Below are 21,223 nucleotides of genomic sequence, written 5' to 3'. Positions count from 1 at the left end.
GGAGAATGCAAGATTTAGCCAGTGTCCCCTCAACAACTTGCGTTAATATAGTACCCTTCATGTGCACCTTGTCTCGGAGTGCTAACTCTCACTCTGTACTGTTGTGTTAGTGCTTGCATTTCTTGATCCACAAATATGTTATCTGTATTTAGATATATGACAGAGATTCAGTGGGAATTAAATAAATGGGGTTACAGAACTCTGGAAGGATGATAACAAATGGGCCGGAGGGCCTCATTTGTACCTCCCTTCTGAAAGAAGTGTATAGAGACACTGTGCTGGGTTTCCACACGGTCCATAGTAACTGTATTTCTCGCCAGGTCATTGACTCTTTTAGACCTTGCACCTGAGGTCTGAATGAAGCAACCTGTTGAGTTGTGCTTGCTTTTCACTATTTTTGTCCTCCTTTGACATTGCTGTTTATGATTCTTCCAAGTTTGCACTCAAAACTGTGATGTAAACACAGCCAAGAGCTAATGTCTTCTCCAAGCAGCACATCCACTGCGCTGAAGCTAGCAGGCCAGTCAGCCAATTACTTTACGCACTCCTGAAATTTTCACTGGGATTTATTAGAAGCTTATGAGAAATAATTGCACACCATTGCTATCATCTAAATGCAAAACCCAGTCAGGATTGCCCAGCACCCAGTAAAATCCCCTGACTGGGGTGTGCCAATGCCAAATGATGCTCTTCTGAACAGCTGTTTGGTGGGCTTATGTAGGCAATATGTGCAGGGTGACCAAAGAGTTGTGATACCATTACAATGTCTTAAAGAAATTATGATATTTTTGTTTGTTTTTAGATAATAGGGTAGGTATCATGACGTTTTGGTACCCACCCTGTGTATATGTGTGTGTATGTCTGTTAGTGTGTGAGAGACAGTCAGCAAGCAGCTGACTGAATGACGGCACGCATGCCTGCAGATGTGCACCACATGTTGTTGAGACTCTGCATGAGCTGACAGAGAGCCAGTGCAGTTGAATTATTCCAGGAGCTTCTGACAGCATTTCAGACTGGCTGGTGACTGGAGACTCAGAGCACTCTTTTACCTCGCACTCACTGCCTTGGGAAAATGCAAGGAAGAACTCTGATCCTGCTTATATTTTCCACAAATGTTTGTGCGACTGTTTTTCCCAAGAGAAATAAAGGTAGGAGCTGTGGGGAATAAGAAAGAGAAAGACAGGGCAAGTAATCCTTTAGAGGCAGATGATTAGATTGTGGGAGATTTCTGTGTGAGTGTGTTAACCATTTAATCAATGCAACTGCATAGTCCCCAGTGCAACTTAAATCTGTTTCATCTCACATTAAGCTACTGATGGAGGTGGAAGGGGGTAGATTGAAGGCTCAAGAGGGAGCCATAGTCTACACTCTTTCTTTAGGGATTTCAGTTCCAGGGCAGACTGTGTGTGCTGATATGAGCTGATGATTTGTTTTGGTTACAGGTGATGTGTAGGTAGTGATGTATTACTGAGGTTGTCCATTGAGTGTGAAAAAGCCATAATATCTATACATGGAGGGCAGGAGTCAGTGTCAGAAATTCATAATGTGTGAAAGTCCGAGAATGCTACAGCCCTTTGGTGCTTTGTTGATTAAATATCCCGAGCTCACCCAAAAGTGAGTAGCTGTTAAACGTTCACAATTTATAGGATGATGATAGTTAATTGCAAGATAACTTGGTTTCTCAGTCTTCCTACAAATGAATTCAGTGATCGGTGTGTATCTATATGTGTGTGTGTGTGGGGTGGGGGCGGAGTGCATATTGAACTCCAGCAGTCTCAGTGACTGACAGTGTAGATGTGTGTCTATATGTGTATGGGTGTGGGGGTTGGAGTTAAGGATTGTCAGTGACTGATAGTGAAGAGGGAGGCTGTGTGTGTTGGAGCTAGGGATGTCAGTGACTGATGGTGAATGGTGGGGGAGATAAAGCGTGGTTTGTGCTTGAGGCTGCCAATGATTGACAGTAGAAGGAGAGGTATATGTGCTGGAGTTTAGTGGATGAGAGTTCATAAATTTTAAGAGATGAATTGAGGTGTGTGATTATACCAGGTGAGCTCAGAACTGCAGACACCATTACACAAGTCCTGAAGTGCCTAAGAATTTATGGCTGTATGCTTACTGCAGTCTGGACATTGTTTGACTCAGTGACCCTTGCAAGAAAAACCTTCTGAACAACCTTCCATGTTTCAATAGCAAACGTACAGGTGCCTCTGGTTTTACAGAATAGTAAAACCAGAGGACACGGCCTATGATTGAAGGGGGCTAAATTCAGAACGAATGTGCGGAAATAATATTTCAGTGAGCGAATAGTAAACCTGTTGAACAGGTTTCCTAGGGAGACTGTTGAAGCAGGAAATGTTGATTCCTTCAAACACAAATTAAGCAGTTTTCTTTTGGGAAATAACATTATGGGATATAGTACATAGGTAGTTCGGGACATATGCACATGCGACCGCCAGGAAAGTGGAAGGTGAACTAGATGGACTTTGATCTTTTTTTCGTCCAGCATTCCTTTTGTTCTTATGTCTCATGCAGCTATTTTCTTTTTTGTTCAGCCGGGTGATCACCATGCTTAAGAGTATCCAAACCAACATGAGATTTCCATGTACCCCATCTACACATGTAAATCCCAAAGATAGATTGTTGGAATGGAATGTGCAGTCTCTCCCTGGAGGGATACATCCTACTTACCCAATTTTGGAAGGCGTTAGGTGCAGGTTGGCAAGAGCCAAGGCTTGGGGACCCCAAAGTACTCGTTGGAGTACTGCTGGAGTCTAACCAGCTAAAACCGCATAGCTTGCCATTGATATTACTGTCCGGCAAGCTTTCCCGCTGCTTGTCCAACTAGGATTACACTACCCATTAGGACTTTGGCTTGTAACGTTAACAGGAGCTGAGTGGGAGGAATCCCTGAACCCAGTGACTGGACTGCATCCTAGGTCCTGCTGATGAGCCAGGCTGGCTGTCCTGTCGTTAGTAGTGCCTGGAATACTGTGGACCCGCCTGGCTCAGAAACCGGACTACTGAGACTGGCACCAAGGGTTTTCCATTATCAGGCATGTCACCTTGGTGCAAGTCCAGCTCCAAGGAGATCCCATTTACTTCCCCATAAGGAGGATTATCACTAATTAGTTGTTCAACATCTGACAAGGGCGGTTTTAGCCTCCCTAGGTGGATGGTAGGTACAAGGAACTCCCTGCGAGCTTCCCGGTTGACAACGTATCTCAGCATAAAATGTTTGAGAGCTTTGCCACCATCTTCCTATCCACAGCTTGGGCACATGTCCCTTCCCATTGAGTGATAATTCCACCAATTGGAGGTGTGGAGTTTAAGCAGCAGCTGCTTGCCCCTCGGCAGGCCAATCCAGGCGCTGGATGTATGAAACTGTGTCACGAACTTGGACTCCAGGTAACGCCTTCCAGCAGCTGTCGGCCCAAGCCTCAGAGTTCTTCATCAGCTATCTGGCAGACATCTACCTTCAGCATGGTGGGAGGACTTTAGAGGACAGCTTGTGACGTGCCAGATACCTTGATGTTCTTGAGGTCCAAGTTCAATGCTATGTATCAGGCTTACTCAGCACCAGCTGCTCAATCCCCTCATGCGAGGGGCCTTGGTAAGTACACGTGCCCGCTGTGAAGCCTACTCTGCCTCCAGGTTGCTCAGTGACACGTCAGTGTAGGCCGGACCCCTCCCTCCCTGTAGCTGCTTCCCATGTTTGCCACAAATCCCCTTCACTACCTGATCCTGGGCTTTGCAGATGGATCAGCGGAAGCCTCTCTGCTGCATCTCCAGGTGCTTAGATCCATAAGCAAGGACTGTTTGCACACTGTTCTTGTGTACCGCAAGCTTGACCTGCCTTGGAATCTTGCTATCCTTGAAAAGGGATGAGCAAGACCAGAATGCCCTTGACCCTTCTCAGTGCGGCCCTTCGGGACAGTGTAGGCTGAAGTTGGTGTCCATCTCAACCCCGAGGTACCAATAAGAGTCAACAATCTTCCAATCAATTCCCTTGATGCTTTCCCTTGGGCTGTGCAGAACCATGATTCCGCAGTTGGGGGTGTCTACCACCATATCCCACTGGTTGGTCCAATGTTAAAGATGGTGGGTGAAGCGCAGATTGTCCCCAGGTGAATCCACCGCCAGCAAAAATAACAAATTACATTTGTATAGCACCGTTCACATTGGGAAAATTTGACCCAAGCAGAGGGTTGAGATCAGGGAGGGTGGAGGAAAGGGAGGGTAGGAGGGTGCTTGAAGGCGCAGTCGAAGATGAGAGTCTTGAGATGTGCCTTGAAGGAGACAAGGGAGGGAACAAGGCGAAGGGACTGTGGGATGGAGTTCCAAACAACTGGAGCAGAGAGTTGAAGGCCCAAACACCGATGGTGGGGCTGGCCGGACGGGCGACGGGAACGGACAGGTTGATATGGCCGACAACAGGGAGTTGGCGTAGTCGAGCCTAGATGTGATGAATGAGTGGATGAGGGTTTTGGTGGCCTGAGGGGTGAAGCAGTGGCAGAGCCAGGCGATGTTGCGGAGGCAGAATGGGTCATAATAATAATAATAATAATCCTTGCATTTGATATTGCGCTTTTCACCCTTGCTAGACGTCTCAAAGCGCTTCACAGAATATACTGTAAAGTGAATTGACTGTATATTAGTGGGTAAAATGTCTTCAACACAAGCAGTCGTGGATTGAAGTGACCGATTTATTATTGTTTTTTTTTCTTGAGGGATTATTATTAGGCATGTGGAGTAAGGAAACTTGCTCAAGGTTTCGCCCTGCCGGGAATCGAACCCAGATCTCTCGCTTGAGGCGAGTGCTCTAACCACAGGATTCCACGGGTCATGCCATGGATGTGGGGCAGAAAGGACAGTGGAGAGTCAAACAGGATGCCAAGTTTCCGGACTGGCTCAGTGAGGTGGAATGTGCATCCATGGATGGTGGAATGTGTATCCATGGACGGTGATGCTACCAGTGCCTGAGTTTGGAGTTGCTAACGGGAGTCAAAGAAGAGGTTCTCGGTCTTGTTGATGTTCAACTGTAGAAAGTTAGCCTCATCCATGACTTGATATCTGACAGACATTCTGTCAGGACAGCACCACCAAAAGTAACAAAATTACATTTGTATAACACATTTCACATCATGAGGACATCCCAAGGCGCTGGACAGAACATGTTTTGGATCCGAGCTGAGGATTGGGATCAGGGAGGGGGGAGGGCAGGGGGGAAAGGAGGGAGAACGAAGGCACAGTTGAAGAGGAGGGTCTTGGGATGGGTCTTGAAGGAGGCAAGGGAGGGGGTGAGGCGGAGGGACTGCGGGATGGAGTTCCAGAGGGTGGGGGCAGAGTGGCTGAAGGCCCGTCTGCCAATGGTGGAGCGGGTGAGGTGGGGAGCGTGAAGCAGGCCGGAACCCGCTGAGCGGATGGAGCCGACAGGTTGGTAGGGGATTAGGAGGTCGCAGAGCTAGGGGGGAGTAAGGCCATGGGGGTGATGCTGTCTGTGCCTGAGGTGTGGAGGCTCACCACATTCTGTCAGGGCAGCAGTAGTCCTGGAGTCGAGGATGGAGACAGAGAGATGGAGTCGGGTATCATCCGCATACATGTGGAAGTTGACACCATGTCTGTGGATGATGCCACCAAGAGGGAGCATATAGATATTGAAGAGGAGGGGACCAAGGACAGAGCCCTGAGGAACGCTGCACAAGATAGTGCAGGGCTAGAGGAGAAGCCGTTTGTGGAGTTGAAGTGGAGATGATGTGAGAGGTAGGACCTGAACCATTGTGGAGTCCTGGTGCTCAGTGGTTAGAACACTCGCCTTGCAAGCGAGACACCTGGGTTCAATTCCAGGCAGAGCGAAACCTTGGGCAAGTTTCCTTACTCCACACGCCTAATAATCCCTCCAAAATAAAACAATAATAAAATTGGTCATTTTCAATCCACAACTGTTTGTGGGACACTGCTGTGTGCAATTGGCTGCCGCGTTCGCCCACAAATATACAGTCAATTCACTTTACAGCATATTCTGTGGAGTGCTTTGAGAAGTCTAGAAGACGTGAAAACTATATCAAATGCAAGGATTATTATTATTATTATTAAATTCAAGGACAGAACCATGAAGGGGCAATTTTGCAGGGTTATCCTGGAATAGTTACTAGCCAGGGCAGATTGGTTCTACAGAAGGAGCGGGTTCAAAGGACAAGTGCTCACTCTATGTCCTCTCCCTCTCTCCAGCCACCTTTTCCCGGTGGATTCAACCACCGGTAAAACCTGAGGCAGTGTGATCAAGCGGCGCACTTTTAACCTTGTCTGTGCTTTTTTCCTTTTCACATCACATTTCAGAGATGGTTGTTTTACCAGCTCTTATGAGAATAAATGGGATTTAAACGCAGCCAGTCTTTCTGTGAAAGTATGCTGCTTGGAACACGCACGGCACTAATTGCGTAACCCAGAGTTACTGAAACAAAACCCAATCCAGGAATACTTCAGGAACACAATGTTGCTCATTCCAGACAGGTCAATTATCGAGTATCAGCATGTTCTTTCTCGCCTCCCTGAGGTTACATATAGCGATCAGCTCCCTTTCTTCTCCCACCCCCTCACCAGCAATGTTTGCCTCACAAGCAAGAGAACCCGGGTTCAATTCCTGAGCGGGACGAAACCTTAGGCAAGTTTTTTTATTCCACATGCCTCTGTTTACTTAGCATTAACTAGTAACCCGATTTTTTGTCGCTTAGTTGATCGCTTTCCTGCATTATTAATCGTTCCCCCCAATTTTTTTTCTCACTCAATCCACAAGTGACTGTGGAACACTGCTGTGCACAATTGACTACCAAGTTCCGCCCACAAAATATCCAGTCAATTCACTTTACAATACATTCTGTGACGCGCTTTGAGACTTCTAAGATGTGATAAGACACTGTATGAAATACAAGGATTAATATTATTGTTATCATAACTATTTTGGTCAGGCTGCTCTGCCCTCATGGTCACACTGACTTTTGATTTTCAACACAGATTGTACCTGTGCGTTCACGTGGAGATATTGCCTATCGTGCTCTGTGAAATCTATGGCTTACACCAAGGTTCCCAAGAGGCATGTGGGTCGAAAGAGCCACAATTTTCCAGGCTCATCGATGCTGTGCTCGACATTCCTGGCAAGGAATTCCTGGCGAGTAACCCGATGACAATATCAGGGAGGATTCCCACATTAGACAGTGGAAAGGGAGGATTCCCGTATCAGACACCATGACTAGCTGACTCTTTCAGGATCTGCATTCTAGTTTTCAATTGCCTCTATAACCTCACTCTATATCTCCTCTTCAGCCCTCCCCAACCTGCACCCTCCATTCTCCTGACTCTATGTCACTATTAGTCACTGATGGTCGAGCCTTCTGTAGCCCATGCCTCAGACCTGTGAAATTCTCTTCCTAATTGACTTTGCCTTGATACCTCACTTATTTCTTCCAAGCATCCTGAAGACAAACCACTGACCATGCCTTCATTCGGCTGAAGACTTATTCCACCACCAACTTGGTTCCCACCATTTTAATTATTATGTCTTTTGAAAGGCACTTTCATGTAAATGGTGCTAAACACATTTGACTCATTTCCCTTCTCAAATTCTATGTTCTTCTATATTCTAGATAGATACACAAAGATACTCATAAAGGTAGATTGTGGTGATTTGTTTTTCTCATAAAGAGGGCACTCTTCAGATATTACCAGCCCCAGTCTTTCCTTCTTTAAAGTTTACCTCCAGTTGTTTTTTAGTATAAAAAGATTATACTATACTTTGCCTTCCCACCTCATTTCTTTCTTTCAAGCAAATTGGCTGATTGCAGGACACTGTTGTGCAGAAATTGGCAGCCGCATTCACCCACAAAATACACACCATCACTCCAGCACTCCTGTGAAGCGCATTGAGAAGTCCTTCCAACGTAAAAAAACTTTATACCAAATGCAAGGATTATAATAATTAGATGACACTGTGTGGTCCAGATGGTGAATTTGTTGTCATTCAGCAGGTAGAAATCACTAATGCTGAACCGGTAAATATGTTATCAATGCAAAATTAAACAGTGCTGTGTGTGAAATAAAAACCATTATTGTTGAGCTCGTTGAGTGACTTTTAAGCTTAACCCAATGGAACATAATAAGTTCTCGAACATGTCAGCAATTCTGTGACTTTGAGCACTCTGTACAGATATTGGCAGCCAGAGTCTTTCATTCTTTAAAGTTCAATAATAGCTGTGCAGCTGCTTTGTATATAATCGCACTGACACACTCTGAGCAGCACTGGAACAATCCTTTTACAGAAAGCTCTGGTACTGAGATTGTTTCCATATTCATGCAGCTGAATATATAGCAAATAAGTTTTGAAAGCTTAATAAAATAAACCTTGTAATCCGTAAAGTGTTTTTAGAGTTAACTGTCTCAAAGTGCTTCACAAAGTTTCTGCGAAGTGTAGTGACTTAGTGTTTGTAAGCTGGTGAGGAATACCATTATTTAATTTCCGGCTGCCATTAATAATAATAATAATAATCCTTGCATTTGATATAGCGCTTTTCACGTCGGGAGGATGTCCCAAAGCTCTTCACAGAACACACTGTAAAGTGAATTGACTGTATATTTTTGTGGGCGAACGCGGCAGCCAATTGCGCAAAGCAATGTCCCACAAACAGTCGTAGATTGAAAATGACCAATTTATTATTGTTTTTGGTTTTTGGAGGGATTATTATTAGGCGTGTGGAGTAAGGAAATTTGCCCAAGGTTTCGCCCTGCCTGGAATTGAACTCAGGTCTCCCACGTGCAAAGCGAGTGCTCTAATCACTGAGCTACAGTACTCCATTCTTCCAGGCCCCACTCTCTGACTTTGTATCCTTTCCCAAAGGACTTCTCTCCATTCCTCCTATCTTCCTCTATCTAAAGCTTAAATGTCAGTCCTTAAAAGCAAGTAGTTAATTGAATCCAGTGTAAAAATCTGTCGTGATTCCAACAGATGACCACCATTTGATAAATGCAAGATCTGATTCCGTGTCAGCGCAACACAGCTTCCTCAGAGTGACGCTCATCTACACTTCGTAGATTTCAAGCCAAAACCTTATAAACCTTAGCAAGTTTCCTTACTCCACATGCCTAATAATAATAATCCCTCCAAAACCAAAAACAATAATAAATTGGTCATTTTCAATCTACGACTGTTTGTGGGACATTGCTGTGCGCAATTGGCTGCCGCGTTCGCCCACAAATATACAGTCAATTCACTTTACAGTGTGTTCTGTGAAGCGCTTTGGGACGTCCGCCTGACAAGAAAAGCGCCATATCAAATGCAAGGATTATTATTATTATTATTTGATAAATGCAAGATCCGATTCCGTGTCAGCGCAACACAGCTTCCTCAGAGCCAGAGTGACGCTCATGTACACTTCGTAGATTTCAAGCCAAAACCTTATAAACCTTAGCAAGTTTCTTTACTCCACAAGCCTATATTTACCTAGCAGGATGTAGGAACCTGGTTGTTAGTTGATTGGCAGATCATTATCAGGGGGTAATAATCCCTCAAAAAAAAATTGGTCAATCCACGTCTGTTTGTGGGACGCTGCTGTGGCAATTAGCTGCTGTGTTTCATCCACAAAGTACACTGTCAATCCACTTTACCATATATTCTATGAAGCAATTTGAATCGTCTCAATAACGTGATAAGCCGCTATATCTAAAGCAATAATTATCATTGTTATTATTATTATTCCAGTGCCTGGTATGGGAACCTTCCCTGTATTCACGAAGATTGACCTGAGAATCCTCCCCATAATCACTGTACCAGCCTGTGGAATCAGCTCCCGTATACATAGATGAATTCTGACTGTGTATGGACTGTGTATAAGGTTTCTCAGTCTACTCTACACCTGTCGGGGTAACAATCTCCCGGATGCCCGACTTTGCAAGTGTTAAGTCTAGAGATGCTTTACTCTGAAAATAACCTGGCTTTGACAATGACCCTCAGTACGTAACCTGTAAAAGTAAAAAGTGTTCCTTTCCCAGCAATAACATTCCTCACCTTGAACCCCCCCCAAAAGATCATTGTTTTACGAAATTATATATTGTCAATCCTGTTCCTTCACACTGTCAGGCTCAGCCCCCAGGTTAATTGCTGTTTTTGTTGTTTGTCCTTATCCTTTGTGTTATCAGGCTTACCAACTCCCCGGGTTACTAAATGTTACTTCACTGATGTTAATTCACTTCTCTGAGCTATCAGACTCACTCAGTCAGCTTTCCCAATAATGCTATCACTCGACATTGATTGGAAAATATACCAATAGAATGGAAATAAAAAGACTTGAAGCATGCCAATGCTAGCGAGTCATCCGGCTATAAGTTTTTGTAAGTTGTTCAGAAGGTGACACTCCCTCTTTAACTTTGTTTTGAAAGTTTTTCTGTTTTTCTTTTCACTTCTGAGAAATGAATCATTTTTTCAGCATCCCTTTCCAGAGCATATCAGTTACAGCCCAGATGTGATGGCTGTGTTTAGTGGATGATATTCTAATATGGCAAGAGGTTCCCAGTCCGATATCAGCCAATTGATTATATTTTTGGTTCAGCTTGAAAATTAGTGTTCACCAGCACAATAGTTTTATTGTTACCGAGCAGAAACGAGAATCATCTCAATAGTGAAGAATGTGAGATTGAATATCAACAATTCTGGAAACCATATGGCACCACAGCTCTTGGCTCTATGGGAAAGGAAATTCCTCTTTTTATTGACTGGCTTTGTTGGTTTTTGGATAGATATGTCAGTAAGTAATTCCAGGCCTAATACCCCTAACTCCATGGCTCTGGTAACCCAGACATTCAAAAAGACATCATCACTTGCCCTAGGTGATGTAATAGTTTGGAGACTATCCTTTCACTTCAGGTAAAGGTATCAAGTTCAGTCCCAGTGAAAGGACAAAGACTGTCTCTTCTGCTGGGAAGGGGAGGTGGGAACAGGGACAGGGTGGGGGATTGGGTTAGTGAGTGCCTTGAGTGTGTTTAGTGGATGGGGACCGAAAGGGGACACTGGGTGATAAGTGTCCCCTGAAATCCAGGACCATCTTCAAACCTAGCCCTGGTAAAATAGTCATCTCCGCTCCCTCAAATCCCAAATCCCGGTTGCTCAAGCGCAGATGGCACAAAACCGGCCTCACGGTTTACTGCCAGCTGTGGCTTGAGCATCTTCACACCTTCCGCCGCTCCCTCTTGCAATCCAAAACTGCATTCTACTCACAGGTCATTCTGGAGGCCAAAAACACCTCCAAAATCCTATTCTCCACCATCCAACACCTCCTCCACACGACCCATCAAGCACCTTCAATCCAGACATCTAATGCCAAGTGCGAAGAGGTCGTGGATTTCTTTATCTCCCAGACAGATAACATCCGCCTGGCCGCCTCCTCCTCCTGCCCTCTGTCCCCCACCACCTCTCCCCTCCATTCCTTCCCCATCACCCACTCCTCCTTCCAACGCTCCTACCATGGGCCCCAACCTACACTCCTTTGCCCCCATCTCTTCTTCCTCCCTCTCATCCTCCATTACCCAGATGAAACCACTACCTTCTGCCTCGAGCCCCTCCTCACCCAAATGCTGGTCACTCAACTCCCCCTCCTCTGCCCCTTACTGCAGACACCATAAATCAGTCCCTCTCCTCAGGCTCAGTCCCACTCCCCCTCAAAACAGCTGTCATTACTCCCCTCCTTAAAAAACCTACTCTCGATACCTTAAATGTTATGCCCTGACAACCCATTTCTAAACCTGCCCTTCCTTGCATAAGCCCCGGAACACGTTGTTGCAACCCAACTTCACTCACACCTCGCCCTCCACTCCCTGCTCAAACCTCTCCAGTTTGGTTTCTGTCCAGTCCAAGGCACAGAGACAGCACTCATCAAAGTACCAAATGACATCTTCCCTCTCTATGACCAGGGCTCCCTTTGCTTCTTCATCCTGGATCTCTCCGCTACGTTTGACACAGTCGACCATACCATCCTCCTCCACCGCCTCTCCTCTCTCATACACCTTTGTAGGACCGCATTTGCATAGTTCGAATCTTACTTAACCAACCACCAGCACTTCATCTCGGCCAATGTTTTTTCCTCTCGCCCCCACCTGTGGGGTACCCCAAGGCTCCATTCTTGGCCCCCTTCTTTTCCTCATCTACATGCTCCCTCTCGGCGATGTCATCTGCAGACATGGGGTCAACTTCAACATGTATGTGGATGACACACAAATCTACTTCTCTTCCTCCTTTTGCAACTCCCAGACCGCTGATGTTCTGTCAGTTTGTCTGACACAAACTTCCTACAGCTGAACGTTGAGAAGACGGAAGCCAAGTGCAAAGAAGTCTTAAATTTTGGCTCCAGTCAATGTCTTCTCCGCTCGGTTCAGAACTCCTCACCCTCCCTGATCTCGTCACCCTCACGGATCTCTCCCTGAGACTCACTAAACCCAATCCCCAGCCATCCTTCATAGCCCATAGCCGGTCCCTGACCAGGACCTTCACCTCCACCACACTGACCTGGCCAGGATCACTTTCCTCTGCCAACCACACATTGCCCACCTCCATCAGTACCTCACTCCAAAAGCTGCTGAAACCCTCGTCCATGCCTTTGTTACCTCCCATCTCGACTATTCAAACACCCTCCTCACTTGTCTCCCCTGCTCCACTATTCACAAAATTCAACTAATTCAAAATTCCGCTGCCTGCGTTCTCACCCGCATTAAACTCCATACCTCCATCACTCCAGTCTTTGTCGAACTCGAATGGCTCACTGTCACAGAAGAGATTGATTTCAAGATCCTCACTCTAATGTTTAAATCCCTTCACATCCTGGCAACCCCCTATCACTCCAACCTGCTCTCTCCCTACACTATTATCCGCTGCCTCTGCTTGACTGGTTCTGGCCTCCTCCTTGTCCCCCAGAGCCTCCACCCGACCATCGGTGGCCATGCTTTCAGCCATTATGCCCCGAAGCTGTGGAACTCCCTCCCTCAATCTCTTCGCCTTGCCCCCACTCTCACTATTTTCAGGTCACGCTTGAAGACCTTCCTCTTGGACAGTTCCTATGGTCACCTTTCCCCTNCCCCCCTGGCTTGGCATCAGGCTCCGCTACTATTAAGTACTCCGAGATGCCGTATGGCATCAAGAGCGCTATATAAATGCAAGCTGTTGTTGTAAGTACAACGAGTGGGCGGTGAATGAGGTCTGGATGGGTGCAGTTGATGAGAGAGTGGATGTTTGATGTTGATCTGGGAGATTATAGAGTTCCATTGGGTTGTAATAGAGTTTCAACTATTTCTCTATCTTCCTTTGTTGGGCTCAGTCTTGCTTTTCTGCATCCCACTGCTGCTTAGTATGTGACATAGCAGCTGCAATTGTTTTTCTGTAGATGTATCTCACACCCAATACCACTAAAACCCTCATTCCACTTAAGACTTTTCCAACACACTCCTCTCTGGTCTCCCTAGCTGTAACTCATTCAAAACTCTGGCACCCACATCTTTACCCGCTCCAAACTTTGCATGCCAATTCACCCCGATCCTTTCCAGTATCCACTATCTTCCTGTCTCCCAGTGGATCGATATCAAGGTGCTCACCCTCACTTACAAATCCATCCACTCCCTGCCTCTGCAATCTTCTCCTACCCTTCTCCTCCACACGCCCTACCCACCCAGATGACTCGGACTTGCTGTACATCCCATGCCTTCTCCACACCATCGATGACCGAGCCTTCAGTTGCTATGCCTCTAACCTCCGGAACTCCCTCTCTCGACCACTCCATCACCCACCCCCACCCCCCCACGCTCCCCCAGTCTCAAATGCTAGCTCTTTGAACATGCCTATGACCACCTCCCACTTCTCCCTTGCTCTCCCTTCTCCTTCGCCCTTCCATGTACAGCACTCCGAGACACTACACCATATAAAGAGCTCTATATAAATTCATCTTGTTGCTGCGGTGTCAAACCAAAGTGAAATCACCCCTTTTACCTGGTGTGCTCTGGGTAATCTGCGCGTACATTTCTGTTGATTACAGAGGTTACTGAGTAATATAGAAAAGCACAGAATGAGCAGACATCAGTCTGAAATGTTTGGTAAATTAACGCTATATTTTTCAGGTTGGTGCCTATATTCTCAAAGAGTGAATTTAGGATTGGGAAGTTTCTCAGAAGCAGATACTGGAATGTGAGGCAGGAGAGAATGTTCCTCAGATAACAATTCAGGCTCCAGCAGTTATGCTGAGCCAACACTAACAAAAAGGCCCTGTGACTGTCGCTATTACCACTTTTAGTGGAATGCAGCCTGATCATTAGAATCATTAGGGATAGTAGGGATCAGAATTCTAAACCCAAACCAAGACGAATTGGGTTAATTCTTGAATTGGTCAAATCTGTTCACTGGAGATGCATTTATCATAATGTTATGCTGCAGTTATCTAAACATCAAGAAATGAGTCATGAAAGAATGAGACAACAAGAACTATAACATGTGCAGTGTTTTTGTAAGATGCGTGTGTATCCGTGAGAGAGAGGGAGAGTGGGGGGGGAGGGGATTGGTTGTTACAAGCCAGGGAGAGGGGGTCAATGTCGGGTGAGGAGAGGGGGTCAGCGTCAGGTAGTCAGGTAAGTGAAATCGATAGGGTGTTTGTGCTGTATAGAAAGACCATCAAAGTACCACCTAAAAATACCTCAGTCGCTCACACCCCTCAAAAGATTCCTTCAAGAGATAGCAACCTAATTCCGTCTTGAACATGCTAACACTACCACCCCCTCTCATAGTCCATTCCACATAATCATTCTCTATTTAAAGTAAATAAATCAAAACAGTCTGTTAACTTTCCCCTCTTCTGGACAGAATATAATCAATTCCTACAACGTTATATCAACAATAGATTATCCATGGCATGTTTTAGCTTACTTTGATCTTACCGTTACTGAGGTAATGATACCCTCACCACAAAGTCTTTTACTGTTGATAACGTTTTATGACTGTTTAAAGCGCATGGAATTTTGCACACTTGTGATTGTTGTGAGTCAAACTCTTCCTCCTGGCAAATTCCTTTTTCCTTTTGCTTTTCCAGTTCTGTTCCCATCTGCCCAAAGGCTGAAACGCCATGATCGAGCCATTCCTGTTAATACTGGCTTCCATCATTCGGAGGAGGAGATGCAGCTGCTTTATGAGGTCTCTCTCCCTTTGATTTTTCTTGGTATTCCAAATGAATACTTGATCCAGGTCCAATCAGAAACTAAATGGGGCTGTGTCTTAGTCAGGGAGTCAGCTTGTTATGTACCTTGGTAATCTGATGGTTATTGGGGGATATTGTCCAGTCTTCAGTGCTTTGGAGAATGCTGTTTCTCTGCTTATAACCTTGTTTTTTTTCCCAACTCAAATAATCCTAACACTGAATCTCCTCTGCCCCCAAATCAATTCAAATGTGGTTCCTGGTGAGACTGTGAAACAAAACTTTCACTCACTCCCTGTTGAAAATGGAAATGTGCTGCTATGGACTTTGAAAATGGGAGCTGTACATCTTGGGCTCTAACATGCAATGATATCTAACAAGATTCCTTAATATAGATGTACTCACAGATATCATAAATCTCTCCTTGTCCACTGGCACTGTTTCCACCCCTTTAAAAACAGCTATCATCACTCCTATCCTTAAAAAAACACTCTATCCTCATCCACCACCTCTCCGCTCACCTCAACCTTCATGGTTCTGACCTTGAATGGTTCAGATCGTACCTCTCTCACCACCTCCACTTCATCACCACAAATGGTTTCTCCTCTAGCCCCCAAACCATCTTGCGCAGCGTTCCTCAGGGCTCTGTCCTTGGTCCCCTCCTCTTCAATACCTATATGTTCCCTATTGGTAACATCATCCGCAGACATGGGGTCAACTTTCACATGTATGCAGATGACACCCAACTGTATGTTTCTGCCTCCACCCTTGACTCCAGGACCACTGCTGTCCTGACAGAATATCTGTTAGATATCAAATCCTGGAATGAGAGCTAACTTTCTTCAATTGAATGTCAACAAGACTGAGCCCTCCTGATTGGCCTCCATACCTCATACGCTCATTCATAACATCCAGGTTTGATTATACAAACTACTTGTTTGTCGGCCTCCCCAACTCCTCCCTCCATAGGCTGCTGATCAACCAGAACTCTGCAGCCCATGTCCTCTCTTGCACCAGGCTCCATGACCCTATCATCTCCATCCTTGCCCAACTCCATTGGCTTTCCATCACACGGAGGATGCAGTTCAAGATACTGGTGCTCACCTTCAAACCCCTCCATGGCCTCGCTCCCCCCTACCACTGCGACCCCCTAACCCCCTACCAATTTGCCTGCTCCCTCCATTCAGCGGGCTCCAGCCTGCTTCACATCCCTTGCCTCGCCCACTCCACCATTGGCAGGTGGGCCTTCAGCCTATCTAACCCCACCCTCTGGAACTCCATCCTGCAGTCCCTCCACTTCCCCCCCCCCCTTGCCTCCTTCAAGACCCATTGCAAAACCCTCCTCTTCGACCATGCTTTCAATCACTCTCCCTCCTTCTGAGGGAACTAAGTGCTCTGAGACTCTACCCTGGGTGGAGGTGCTATATAAGTCGTTGTTGTTATTGTTATTCTCCCGCCTTCCACCCTACCCAATCCCGAACCCCAGCTCAGGTCCGAAACACAGACTGTCCAGTGCCTTGGGATGTTATTTTGTTGTTGTTGTTGTTGTTGTACTAGATCTTTACTTTCAGAGCAGAGTTCCTATGAGTCATGTGATTTTTTTTTTTGGTCAGCCAGGTTTCTGACACATATGGAAACTCATCACCATGCTTAACATTGTCCCAAGAAAGTCAAGAATTCTAATGCATCCCACCTACACATGAGGCTCTGGCCTGCTCCACATCCCCCGACCCACCTTCCCCACCATTGGTGGGAGAGCCTTCAGCCACTCTGCGCCCAACCTCTGGAATTCCATCCCCCAGTCCGTCCACCTTGCCCCCTCCTTAGCCTCCTTCAAGTCCCGCCTCAAGACCCTCCTCTTCGACCATGCCATCGGCCACCCCCCTTCCCCTCCCCGCCCTTCCCCCCAACCGCAGCTCAGGTCTGAAATGCTGTACTCTGTCCAGCGCCTTGGGAGGTCCTCCTGACGTGAAAGGAGCTATACACATGTAATCTTGTTGTTTTTGTTATTGTTGTTGAGAGTGATGTAGCCTTTCCAGACGCTAATCATTACATATTTTCCCTACAAATACAGTCACTACATTTTACAATACAAAATGCAAAGAATTATTATTATTTTCATTATTATATTTCTAATCATTTTTCAAGCCCATAAATAATTGGTTTGTTTAGATGTATGTTTCTTGACACTATTCTGTCCTCTTTTAAAATATGTTCTTTTGTACATTTCAGTTTCTTTTGGGTGGTTTTAACATAGATGACAACTTCCATTGCTCCCTCAAAGACAAAGAACTTGCATCAATGAGAGCAGCAAAGAAGTTTAACACGATTTTCAACGACATTATTCCCAAGAACATCACTGAAATCCGGAGACTTACAGATAGAATATCCAGGAACACTGGAGAGCTCAAGCCGGAGGACTTTGAACGGATTGTGCTGACCTTAGTGTACACATCTTACCAGGCCTTAAGGTTTCAGGGACATCAAAAGGATACCTGGGTGGAATCACTTGTGAACATTTTTCAGATTTTAAAACAGGATCTGACCATGAAATGATCTTAGTCTGCCGAGCATGGAATGCAAATATTCTTTTAAGAGTTTGATTCTTTGAATACTTAACCTTCTTCTACCCATTTTCATTTTCAGATAGCTTCTCCGATTTCCAGAACATGTAATAATAATAATAATCCTTGGATTTGGTAAAGCGCCTTTCACATCAGGAGTGAAAAGTCCCAAAGTGCTTTACAGGATTTACTGTGGCAAGCATCCCAAAATGCATTTTTGTGGGAGGTTTTGCTCTGGAACATACACACGAACAGCCGCGCTTACTGGACATTTTGTGCTATTAATAAAAAAAGGCATAGATTGTACGTGGCACCCCCTCCCCCTCACCACCACCAAACTACAGGAGTGCCTGACAAAATTGAAAGAATTAGGAAACTGGGCCCAATATTACATTCAAGGAATGTAAGTAAACTCAATCACATCAAACTTCATCTTTTGCTGACCACAGGGCTTTAACCCCTGGCACATTAATTTACAGCACTATTTACTTAAAAGAACAAACAAAGGGTTCTCAGCAAGCACTCATGACTCAATGAAAAGAATGTAACATTACTTTGAGCCTCCCTTCGCTCTCCCTCTCATTCTGCCCATTTTTAGTTGGAACAATAAACCCTGAAACAAGCACTGCAGTTTCAGAGTTAAGGATTCAAAGAGTCAGAAATGTTAAGAACTGAAAGCAAGTGGAATAAGAACGGGTTATTCTATATGAGAATGCTACAGTGACTCGACCATGATCATTTGTTAGCCTAGTGCATGGGGGAGCTGAGTAATGTCAGAGGTTAGACACCATCTTTCACTATTGAGACCTGGACTCAAATTCAGGACTGGACAAATTACACAAAGAGGCTGGATTGGTTGGGAAATAGAAAGTCACACTGACTGTGTAGTGTGAAGCTGCTCTGAGGTTCAGTTAAGAGTTGAGGGAGTCTTCCTCTGGAGTTTGTTGTGATATAACTAAACTCATTAGATTGTAACAAACTGCACAGAATTAACCCGCCGGAACAATTTTTTTATGGTAGATTTAGAAATAAATGCAGTTGCTGTATTTGAAGTACAACGTATAAACAAAATGGAAAAATAACGGTTTTAGATAGATGTGTTGCATTCTGTGCTTTAATAATACCTTGTATATTGTTATCCACTGGTGCCAGTGATTTTGCTACTGAGGCCTTCTGACATGGGGGCAATACAACTACAACAACAACAACTTGCATTTCTATAGCAGGGTCTCACACGCGGTAGCTTCCCAGAGCATTTGACAGTGGCGGAGTCTGACCCTGAGACAGGGGGAGAGGGAGGGGTGGGAGGTGACCGTAAGCAACAACAGAATATTGCACATACATAGTGCCCTCCACGCAGGGGTAGCGTCTCAGAGAACTTAACAGTGGTGGAGCTTGACTCCGAGCCGGGGGGGGAGGGGGGAGGTGGCCGTAAGCACAGTCGAACAGGAAAGTTTTCAGGTGGTACTTGAAAGAGGGGAGAGGGGGGGGGGGGGCAAGGTTAGGGGTTGAGGGAGAGTGTTCCAGAGTTTTGGGGATCAGTGGCTGAAAGCACGACCTCCGATGGTGGGATGGAGGGTGCGAGGGAAGAGCAGGAGGCCGGTAACAGTGAGCGGAGGCTCCGGGTGATGGATTGGGGAGTGAGGAGGTTGGGGAGGTAGAGAGGTGCCAGGGAGTGAATGGATTGACCATGAGTGTGAGGATCTTGAAGTCCATCCGTTTGGTAATGGGGAACCAGTGGAGCCTGGCCAGAACTGGTGAGATGTGGGTAAGGAGTTTGTTCCGGGTCAGTATGCGGGCAGCAGAGGTTTGAATGAGCTGGATTTTGTGAATGGTGGAGCTGGGGAGACTGGCGAGAAGTGCATTGGAGTAATCCAAACGGGAGTGACAAACAGATGCACAAGGATTTCGTCTGCATTTGGAGTAAGGTTCGGTCGGAGGCGGGCAATGTGGCGGAGGTGGAAGAAGGCGGTCGTGGTCGGGGACTGGATGTGGAGGAGGAAAAACATTTGGGGGTTGAACCAGACGCCTAGGTTGCGCACTGGATCAGTGAAAGTGAGGGAGAGCCCAGGGAAGTTGAGGAGTTAATATCTGCAGGAGTGAAGACATTGACGGGAGCCAAGGAATATGGCTTCCGTCTTGTCCGTATTCAGCTGCAGGATGTTTACACTCATCCAGGCCTTGATGTCTGCCAGACAAGCTGATAGAACATCGGGGGACCTGGAGTTGGTACTGGAGGAGGCAAAGTTGATTTGTGTGTTATCCGCATACATGTGGAAGTTTACCCTGTGTCTGTGGATGACATCGCCCAGAGGGAGCATATAGATAAGGAAAAGAAAAGGGCCAAGGATGGAGCCCTGGGGTACCCCGCAGGTGACCGGGCGGGGGTGGGAGGAGAAACTATTTGCTGAGATGAAATGGAGGTGGTTTGTTAAGTAGGACTTGAACCATACAAGGTAGATGAGGGAGGAGAGCTGATGGAGGAGGATGGCAAGGTCGACTGTATCGAACGCGACAGAGATATCCAGGAGGACAAGGAGGCAGAGGGAGCCCTGGTCACAGATAGAAAGCAAGATCAAAAAGGAAGGTCTTTAGGTGGGATTCGAAAGTGGGGAGGGAGGGGGCAAGGTGGATGGATTGAGGGAGAGTTCCAGAGTCTTGAGGCATAGTGGCTGAAAGCACAGCCACCGATGGTGGAGCGGAGGGGGCGAGGGTCAAACAGGAGGCCAGAGCCAGCTGAGTGGAGGCAGCAGGTGGGGGAATGTGGGGTAAGCAAATCGGATAGGAAGGTCCAAGGGCATGAAGGGATTTCAAAATGAATGTGAGGACCTTGAAATAGAACCGTTCAGTAAATGGGAGCTAGTGGAGCCTGGCAAGGACTGGTGTGATGGGATACGGAGTTTTATGCCGGTGAGTATCCGAGCGGCAGAGTTTTTAATCAATTGAATTTTATGTATGGTGGAGCTGGGAAGACCAGCGAGGAGGCATTGGAATAGTCCAGCCGGGAAGCGACGAAAGTGTGGACAAGGTGAGGACAGAGACGGGCAATGTGATGGAGGTGGAAAAAAGCGGTCTTGGTCAGGGAACAAATGTGGAGTAGAAAGGAAATCTGGGGATCGAACATAACACCTAAGTTGCACACGGCTTTGGTGATTCTGAAGGAGAATCCGGGGAGGTTGAGGAGTTAAGACCCACAGGAGACGTTGACAGAAGCCAATGAGTATGAATTATATCCATTATTTTGTCAGCTGGTCCCTATTTTGTCCCATTTTCCTGAATGATTTTTGTCAATAAACCCAAAATACACTGCGTTTAAGAGTTATTACTGAATGACCAAGTTCAATTACTTCTGGCCACGCTTTGCATTTTAAAGAAAGACTTGAGTACACATGCAGATCCCACATAGAGGGTACATGTCTAACCCAGTGTATGACCAAATTGACTGCGTAATGT

At 46.0% G+C, this 21,223-nt stretch overlaps 1 protein-coding gene across 1 annotated transcript; it reads left to right on the top strand.

Moving 5' to 3' along the window:
- The first annotated feature begins 1,021 nt into the window (after positions 1 to 1,021).
- LOC103181825 (protein FAM180A) lies at positions 1,022 to 17,904 on the top strand. The gene is made up of 3 exons (XM_007898539.2): positions 1,022 to 1,148; positions 15,105 to 15,205; positions 17,439 to 17,904. Exons 1-3 carry the CDS (start codon positions 1,073 to 1,075, stop codon positions 17,760 to 17,762), a joined length of 501 nt encoding a protein of 166 aa, XP_007896730.1. The 5' UTR covers positions 1,022 to 1,072; the 3' UTR covers positions 17,763 to 17,904.
- The last annotated feature ends 3,319 nt before the right edge of the window (positions 17,905 to 21,223 follow it).

Source organism: Callorhinchus milii, unplaced genomic scaffold (assembly GCF_018977255.1).
Source record: "Callorhinchus milii isolate IMCB2004 unplaced genomic scaffold, IMCB_Cmil_1.0 Scaffold5, whole genome shotgun sequence".
Lineage (NCBI taxonomy): Eukaryota > Metazoa > Chordata > Chondrichthyes > Chimaeriformes > Callorhinchidae > Callorhinchus > Callorhinchus milii.
The sequence above is the reverse complement of the archived record's forward strand: the minus strand, read 5'-3'. Positions and strand labels throughout refer to the sequence as shown.

What these genes read in the sequence shown, in the direction of transcription:
- LOC103181825 (XM_007898539.2), top strand. Translation starts at nt 1,073, where the DNA reads ATGCAAGGAAGAACTCTGATCCTGCTTATATTTTCCACAAATGTTTGT. An exon ending in TTTTCCCAAGAGAAATAAAG is followed by an intron (nt 1,149 to 15,104) that starts GTAGGAGCTGTG and finishes TTGCTTTTCCAG; the next exon opens with TTCTGTTCCCATCTGCCCAA. An exon ending in AGATGCAGCTGCTTTATGAG is followed by an intron (nt 15,206 to 17,438) that starts GTCTCTCTCCCT and finishes TGTACATTTCAG; the next exon opens with TTTCTTTTGGGTGGTTTTAA.